Consider the following 8,708-nt stretch of genomic DNA (forward strand, 5'->3'; position numbering starts at 1 on the left):
AACTATTTTATAAACCATAAATCATGTAAATATGCATGAATGCTCAGTTGTATAATGGCAATTGCAAAGATTTCACTAATTCTACACATTATTCATGTTAAAATAAACTAACTAACATAAAATTATAGGTATTGTGTTATAATTAAATTTCATACAGCACTATAATTTTCACTTTCATTTCTCTTTTTTTTTTAAATTATTGTAACTAAAGTGCAGTCAGTGATGGACATACTGAGTTAATGTGCCTAAAAAAAAATACATTTACATTACATTTATTCACTTAGCAGATGCTTTTCTCCAAATAAATGCCGTAACTTGAGAACTACCTGTACTCATTGTTGAATATAACTGAAATACTGATATCTGAGTCAGCTGTACATGCAGAGGCAGGGCATGGAAAGTGACAAATCAAGAGGTTTCTTAAAGCTTTAATTGTGAACATAGATTCAGAAAGAAACTGAGCCAAACTCAGTTCTTTACATTTTTCTCCTTTTCATTTTCCAAAATAATTAACATTTGCCATTATTTCCCACTGGTCTGTATTTATAACTGGCACATTTACATTTTCTTCGTTAAGTATGTAGTGGGGAAACCAAGTGTTACTTTATTCCATTGAGTCCACCAACAAAGGATAAACATTATTCCAACTCTGTCCAGGGAATTTATTATAGTGTTAACTGAAAAACCTACAAACCAAAAATATAACATGGCATGTTCTGTGTGTTTGCAATATATAGAATGTATTCAGGGGGTATATAGGAGTGTGTGTATTTGTGTCTGCGAGTGCACACGTTATGTTTTTACCTTGCAGAACACTTCACTTGTGTGGCGAAGGTGCTTTACACCCTGCAGTTCACCCAGGCCATCGCTGCACTGTCAGCCAAGCTCAGTCCAGAGGAGAGGCTTGCCTGGAGCACATCTGGAGCTCTGAAGAAGGTAAATGGGCTGGTGGAAATCGCATCACTGCAGAGTGGAATCCAAAACACCTCAGTCAATAGCTTACGTCTATCAGTTCGTCTTCTGTGCTGTAGTGCATTTCAGTGCATGGCATCCATTCAGGTTGAGTAGAAATCCATATGTCCCTCTGACTACTTAATGTGTGAGGATTTTGCCATATATGACTTGAAAATATAAAATTGATGTGACTTCCAGATTTGTAGGAGTAATCCAGCATTGCTCTAGATACACCCACCTCTGTGTAATCTGTATGTGTGTGTAAGAGTTTAGTCTGATTTCCTTTTGAGAGGTTTTAATTGCACACCTTTGAAATGGCAAGCACAAAGTTATATTACAAGTAATTAATACATTGTTGATTTATTTCTTCTCTCTCCTCTTTCAAAGAGTGGAACATGTTGGTCAATCACTGTCTGCTTAGACAAGCATGATTTTCAGGATCGTCTTTGTTTGTGCTTTAACTCCACTGTCCAATATGCAGTGCAGAGCCTTTGTGCTTGTACTGCTGAGAATATAAAGACCTGAAGTTGTAACAAAGATGAGTGCAGCCTGAAAGAAAGAGATCCAGACATGTGAAATTCCTCCTCTATAAATCTATGACAGACAATGGTGAGGTAGATAAGAGGACTGACATTTTATATTCTTCTTCTGTCAACTTGATAAATGCTACTTGCTTTACACCACATGAAGTATTAGTCAAACCAGCAGGATTTCATCGTAACACACATCAGGTAATGTTTTACTCCTTATCAACACTATAAAAAAAAAAAAAAAAGTCATGGCAACACCAACTATTTGTATCTGAATTATGTGGCACATCATCCTGTGAGGCTGAGCTTAAGAATTGCAAGGAGGGTAAAGTTACACTGGTGAAGATACCTCTAGCTGGTTTCATACTGTTGGGTGGTTTCAGTGATGAGTTACCACTACTTCATATGTTTATTTCATAGTGGTACTTTGATAAACACGAGGTCATAGAATGTAGCCTCGAGTCATACAGAAGGTGACTGGGCCATAGAATATTGCAGTGAATTCTTATATCCATAACATTACACCGTGGTGTCATTTCAGCAAGCTGTGCCGATCACCCAGGTGACACCTAGTTGTACCGTCTTCATGTGTATAATAAAAATGAAAATCAAAAACCAAAATTTCTGACCCGTTTTTGTGTAGTCATTTGTTTTTCGGAAGATGAATGGAATCTCGGGCGTAGAGTTCACTATGTCAATACTGAAGTATTATATTATAGTATATTTACTACTGTTAAATCTTTTTAGTGTGCTGCTTTCCTCCAAAGCGACTTCAATGTTAGCCTTGTATCCTAGGCTGCTTAGTTTATTTACCCCCTTTATACAGCTGGATTAATGTGTACTGGAGCTATTCAGAGCAAGTACTTGGTTCAAAGGTACAGTAGTAGGAGCAGTGGCTCAAACCCGGGTCCTTTAATTACAAGGCAACAGCTTTGACTGCTACTCCACCTGCTGCCCAGATTCTGAGAACTTGTTGAACTCATGTGGAACTGAGAGACTCGCCCTTTACGGCCTGGGCATTGTTGATAACTCCACAACCTTTGGCCTACAGAATGAAAGCAATGCCCAGAGATGCTGGGAAGCCCTGCTGAGCCATGTCATTGGTGAGCTGTCCAAGGGCAAGAGTGTGTACGACGTGGACTCGGAAGAAATGCCTATGGTGAGACTGCTACATTTAATTTCCACTGTGTAGACTGAGAAATGCCGGAAGTTGCATTGGTTCTGTCTGATCCAAGATGCATGATGCCACCAGTTAGTGTAGCTCTTACCATCTGGTTTGATTGTGTGTTGTGACTTAGCTCCATCACTTGTTGGAGATTGCATGTGAGGTGTGTAATTTTTGTTGCTCTGTGTTTTATTCCCCAATGTCCCCAGTTGAGCTCCAGCATCTGCTCCCCACAGTCCATAGAGTACAGTCTCCAGCAGTTCTGCCTGCCTTTCCTGCGCCTCTCCTGTCTGCTGCAGCACCACCTCTATGGGGATGACCTGCCCGGTTGCTCGGTACCACACCTCTCAGCTACTGTACATTTCATATCGCCGCCACACTTATTCATCTTGGTGCGGAAATTTACATCTCAATTTTCAAACTCTGTCATTTTCATTTTTATTTCTTTTTGGATTTTAAATTTGGTTTCATTTCACCTTAACTTTCCACTTCAGTTTCCCTAAACATGAATAGTAAAACAGGCAAGAAAAAGGACAGTGTAAGTAGCATTAGTAACTGAAATGGCTTGTATCTCCTGCCACTTTTCTCCAGAGGGAGGAGGAGTTCTCAGTCCTGGCCCACTGCTTGGGGCTGCTGCCGTCAACTGTAAACCTGTCCAGTCCACTGACCAGTGCCAGCTGTCTGGAGTGGCCAATCTGTGCCTTTGACCTCATGTCTCAGTGGTGTGCTGAGGTCACTGGGCTAACAGAAATGCAGACCGACCAGACCGTTGTAAGTTCTCTGCAGCTCGAAACTATGGTAATTTGGCACTTGGCGTTATAATGTACACTGTAAAATCCTGATTAGCGAATTCCAAGTGACAAAACATGTAGATGGAAACAGGCTCTCTTATTCCTGCGGTTGCACCACAGAGCTCTCCCAGGATCTTTGCTCCGAGTGTCGTTCCAGCTGAAAGGTAAACGTGCTACGAACCTTTTCGGCTCTTAGCAAGAGAGAACTGAGCTCCGGGCTCTTACTCTTCATGGCTCATTTTGAAAGCCGTAGATCAGACTGCCAGCACATATAAAAACACTGTCAACCTCATATTGTTACCAAATCCCCCCCCCCCCCCCCCCCAAATTGAAACGTCACGAATCAACAGTATGTGTTACCTATCTGTAATGTGAACAGACTGAGATCTCGTGCAGTCAGAAGTCAGGCCCCTCCGTACATTGTTTCTTAGCATAAAACTATTTTCAGTCATTTCCTTTACAAAAGATATCCATCAAAGATATTCCATCTTTGAGGGGACAGCTGGTAGTGTAGTGTAGTGTAGTGGTTAGATCTGCAGCCTTTGGAGCCAAAGGTCACCGGTTCGAGTCACAGGTTCGAATCTCAGTTTTAGTACCCTTGAGCAGTGTACTTACCTTAAATTGCTCCAGTAAAATTACTTAGCTGCATAAATGGGTAAATAATTGTAAGTAACTTAACAGTGTAAGTCGCTTGGAGAGAAGTTTCATATAAGAGTAGGGGAATTTGACTGGTATCAGCAGTTGGTTTTAAGGATTTTTTGCTAGTGCTCTTTTGTCAGATTGGACAGAGAGGGAATGAATTAAAATCGGTTTTCACCTGGCACTTTTCTGAGATAACGAGAGAGTCGCGTCTTGTCGGGGCCTCCATGAAGCCAGGGGATTCGCACCCTCCGTTTTTTTTTTTTTTTTTTTGGAAATCCGTAGATTGAGAGCGAGCGAGTGAGCGAAGGGGATGAATGGAACCACTGCGTGACTGAGTGCTCGGCGGATTAGCCCAGCTCTTGGCCAGATAGGCTTGGGCTCAAGGGAGAGTGTGTCGCAGGCTCCGCGCTAAACGAAAGATCTTAACAGTGGGGCGGAGCGATTTGTGGATGTGCTGGAAGGTACTGTTTACCCTGCACAATGAAAGTGCGGTAACAGCCATTCTTTTCTTTACCATCTGAAGTGTTTGGTTTTCTGCGCCAGGTGCCTCTAAACAAGAAATACTTGCTTCACATAAATGCTTCTTTATTCTCCATTGCATTGTTTAGTAAATTGAAGTTATACTTAAACTAATTTATAGTTTCATTTTACATATTGAAAATGGGAAGCTTTGGTAAAATAATTATGTAGAAATAATACAATTAATATGCTTAACAATATGAAAACCTATGTAACTGCAAAGCATGTCTAATGGAATAAAATTTTCGTTAATTCCATTTTCGATGACGTATGGACTACGACTCTTATAACTCTGTCATCCCCGACCCGCCTCTTCCAGAGTCTTCTCGTTCAGGACCCTCAGTGGGCCGCACCCAGCCTCCTCCAGCTGCCTGAGAACTACAACACCATCTTCCAGTACTACCACAGAAAGGCATGCTCTTCCTGCAAGAGGGTGCCCAAGGACCCAGCGCTCTGCTTGGTCTGCGGCACCTTTGTGTGCCTCAAGGGCACGTGCTGCAAACAGCAAAGCTGCTGCGAGTGTGTTCAGGTGAGGGTTCTCGATATGGTCACTATTAATACTGTAATCTCATGGTACCTTGCTATCTGTTGGCCACAACGCAGTTTAAATGGTGAGGTTACCTCAACACAAGGGTGAGCATTCACAAGGCTCATGAGGTCTCTGGGTTTTTGTTTACACACAGTTGGTTGGTAGAAGTTAGATAAAATTAACTTAATTCTCTGCTGCCTGTTTTATAAACAGGGAAGTTCCAGCTTTTTTAAACACATTTTTTGCCCTTTTTTTTTTTTCCTTCTTCTTCTTTATTCAATTTACTTATCTGCTTCTGAAAATTTCTGTCTGTTGTGGAGCTCAAGTCGCTTGTTTATCTGCCTGACCAATAGAGGGCAGTATAGCACACTCAATAAGAAAAGACCTATCGGACCACCTTAATTCAGCTTGCCTCCACAGTGTTTACAGCTGGTGTCTGGGTTGTATTAGGGTTGGTCATCAATGGGGAAAAAATGACAAATGTTACACATTGTTATGAATTGTAATCAGCATTTTTATTTTGCCATTTTTATATTAATTTTAATTATAATGTCGCTTAAAAATTTGACATGGACTTCCTACCTATTTTACATTTATTATAGCAGTATATGAGGTTTTGCAGAGCAAAACCTGAGAAATAAATCAAGCTACATCTGTGCTTTTAAGATTTTGTTGTCACTTTGTGGTAAAGCAACTTTGAATTTACAAACAAATCGGTTTACAAACAGAATTTACAAAATGTGGTCCCATTTGGGTTCATAAACTGTGGAGCCAGTGAAATTAATTATGGAATTAAGCCCTGATACAAAAATAAGCAGACTGTGCAGTTTTCATAAGACTTTCCTCCCCACCTCTACATTTTCTGCACTGATCTTTGATTATGCTGTGATTATGCTGTGCTTTGGACAGGACCGGTAGGAGACATGGCCCAGCAGTGGGCAGTGTTTTTACAGGACAGTCTTGTGTGGTTTTCTCTTCCAGCACTCACAGGTTTGTGGCGCAGGAACAGGCATCTTTCTCCTCATCAACGCCTCCGTCATCATCATCATCCGAGGCCACCGATTTTGTCTGTGGGGTTCTGTGTACCTAGATGCTCATGGAGAGGAGGACCGAGACCTCCGGTAAAACTTGCCTACCCCAGCACACGGCATTACACGTTTGCAATTTTACACTGCTATTACCATAGTAACCCACAGTAACATTAACTGCCTCAATCTTGCATTGCAAGGAATGTGATTGTGTATAGCCTCAAAATATTTATTTCTAGTACAAATACAATATATAAGGCTGACTTTAGCCCCTCTATCCAATGTAGGTTAGGATTAAAACAGTAGAAAGGCAAGTAAGATACTACGCCATTGCTCCCAGCAACAAAACTGTAACATTTAATTCACTCCAAAAATATCATAATGAATGTTCCTTTCCCAGTGGATTTTTATTAGATCAGTTTTTTGGCTACATTATAGTGCATAAAGCAGTGTTAAATTTTAGTTTTTAGCCAGCATTCAATTATTTTTTTTTTTGTCTGTCCTTCATTCTTCTCTTCTCTATAATCTAGTCTATTGTGGCCAAGAAAGAAAAAATGGACAAAAAATAGCCTGTGATGCGTGTAGCTTCTCATTTCTACTAGTCCATCATTTTGGGTTGACTTGAGGTGTTCGTTTTGGGGGGAGGGGAGAAAATGTCACTGTCCTGTGTCTGCTGTTATGGAATACAATGTGTGCACACAAGCAGGAGTAACAGAAAAGAGACAATTACATGGACCTGAAAGACTCTCTGAACCATAGAGTAGCTCTGACCCCCTGCCCAACCCCACCTATATGAGGAAAGGGGATTCACTGTCACGACTGAAAGGTTTGATATCTCATGCTTTAATGGTGAACAATGCATAAAAGCCCTCTATCCAGGATTTTAGGGTGATTAGATTGCATATATAGTTTTTGTATGACGATGATGCATAAGGATGACATTGACCAAACTTCCTTCTCACACACATCGTCTGAAACCGCTTGTCCCACGTGGGGTCGCGGGGAGCTGGAGCCTAACCTGGCAACACGGGGCATAAGGCTGGAGGGGGAGTGGACACACCCAGGACGGGACACCAGTCCGTCACAAGGCACCTCAAGTGGGACTCAAACCCCAGACCCACCCGAGAGCAGGACCCAGTCAAACCCACTGCGCCACCGTGCCCCCAACTTTCTTGGCCGACTATATTAGCAATTACCCATCCACCCATTGTTAAAAACAGCTGGTCTAGTGCAACATCCTGGTGATCTGGGTCGCTAGTTCTCTCTATTTCAGACACATATCTGCCAATAACATGTGATCTCTTTCATATTCATTAAAAGGCATACCAACTTGGCACTGTCGCAGGCTCATTTTGTGACTCCTCTCTTTGCTATCTTCCACACAGCCGTGGCAAACCTCTGTTCCTGTGTGAGGAGAGGTACCGCGTCCTGGAGCAGCAGTGGGTGTCCCACACCTTTGACCACATCAACAAGCGATGGGGACCCCACTACAACGGACTGTAGCGCAAAACACCGGCTTCCCTGGGGGAGATGATAACACGATTGTGTCGGCTCCTTTGTTAGGCCTCTGGGAATCCTTTGGCCATCTATCATGCAAAATAAACAGCCACGTGCTGGAGGCGCTGTCACCATAGAGCTGGGGTTGCGTGACGTTTGGTGTACAATCATGGCTAAAAGTGTGTTTGTCATTTAAATACAGATTTCAGAGGGGATAAGATAAAGTTTGAGAAATGTGAAAGCACAACTTTACCCACAGGGTAACCTGTTAGAAAAATTTTTTTTTTGTTTTTTTTTTTCCTTTTTTTGAGATGAAGCTACATTCTCATGCTCAGAAATGCATGAATTGTGGCAAATCTGAAGCAAACAGAACTTTGCCAGATGTTCCAGAAAGAATGTCTACGAGCTGAAATTACAAGACAGCATTTTCAAGTGCTTGGGCCAGCCAGTACTAGCTTGACAGCAGTACTGGGCCTAAAATAATCGTTGTTATTAGAAGTAAAAGTAATAATGACTCATCCCACCGACGCGTATGCTCAAAGCAGTGATGTGTTGTCACTTTGTGTGAGTCCATACGCATACTACCCATTCATAGTTTACAATCCGGTGTCATCTCCAGCAGCCCTGCCCCATAGCCCTTACATGGGTTTCAAGCTCCTGTAGAGAATATAGTGCTGTATCTGTGAAGTGTTTGTTGACATGTAATGGTAGATAATACAGACCTGCAAGTGAGTCCTCTTCTATTGTAGTTGCAGTTCATCCTCAGGAATTTTATTTTTTTTTTCTGTAGCTTAAAATACAAAATTGTTTATATCTGAAGAAATGCTGCTATTCATTGTTAAACAATAAAATAGTTTTAGCTTTGTAAAGATGATTTTTTTTTTTTTTTTTTTTTTCGTATGATAAAAGACATGATTTGTCGAAAGACTTTGTCTTGGTCATAGACAGCTGTAGAGATGTGTGGTGTCAGTCTCCGAAGGGCTGCCTCTTTGAGAACCCTTTGTTTCTGAAATGAACTTGGGTGGCTTTTGGCTTTTCAGTCCAGGCCACCCC

General features: G+C 41.5%; 1 protein-coding gene across 5 annotated transcripts in view; it reads left to right on the top strand.

Annotated features, from left to right (window-relative positions):
- ubr3 (ubiquitin protein ligase E3 component n-recognin 3) overlaps window positions 1-8,476 on the top strand; it is a 48,599-nt gene extending 40,123 nt beyond the window's left edge. For all 5 annotated transcript variants that reach the window (XM_018729626.2, XM_018729629.2, XM_018729630.2 and 2 more), the window contains 7 exons: window positions 812-936; window positions 2,536-2,643; window positions 2,859-2,984; window positions 3,241-3,420; window positions 4,921-5,130; window positions 6,112-6,251; window positions 7,544-8,476. In XM_018729626.2, coding sequence (XP_018585142.1) covers window positions 812-936; window positions 2,536-2,643; window positions 2,859-2,984; window positions 3,241-3,420; window positions 4,921-5,130; window positions 6,112-6,251; window positions 7,544-7,661 — 1,007 coding nt within the window. In that variant the 3' untranslated portion in view covers window positions 7,662-8,476. The remainder of the gene's footprint in view (window positions 1-811; window positions 937-2,535; window positions 2,644-2,858; window positions 2,985-3,240; window positions 3,421-4,920; window positions 5,131-6,111; window positions 6,252-7,543) is intronic.
- The last annotated feature ends 232 nt before the right edge of the window (window positions 8,477-8,708 follow it).

This window comes from Scleropages formosus, chromosome 12 (genome assembly GCF_900964775.1).
Source record: "Scleropages formosus chromosome 12, fSclFor1.1, whole genome shotgun sequence".
Classification (NCBI taxonomy): domain Eukaryota; kingdom Metazoa; phylum Chordata; class Actinopteri; order Osteoglossiformes; family Osteoglossidae; genus Scleropages; species Scleropages formosus.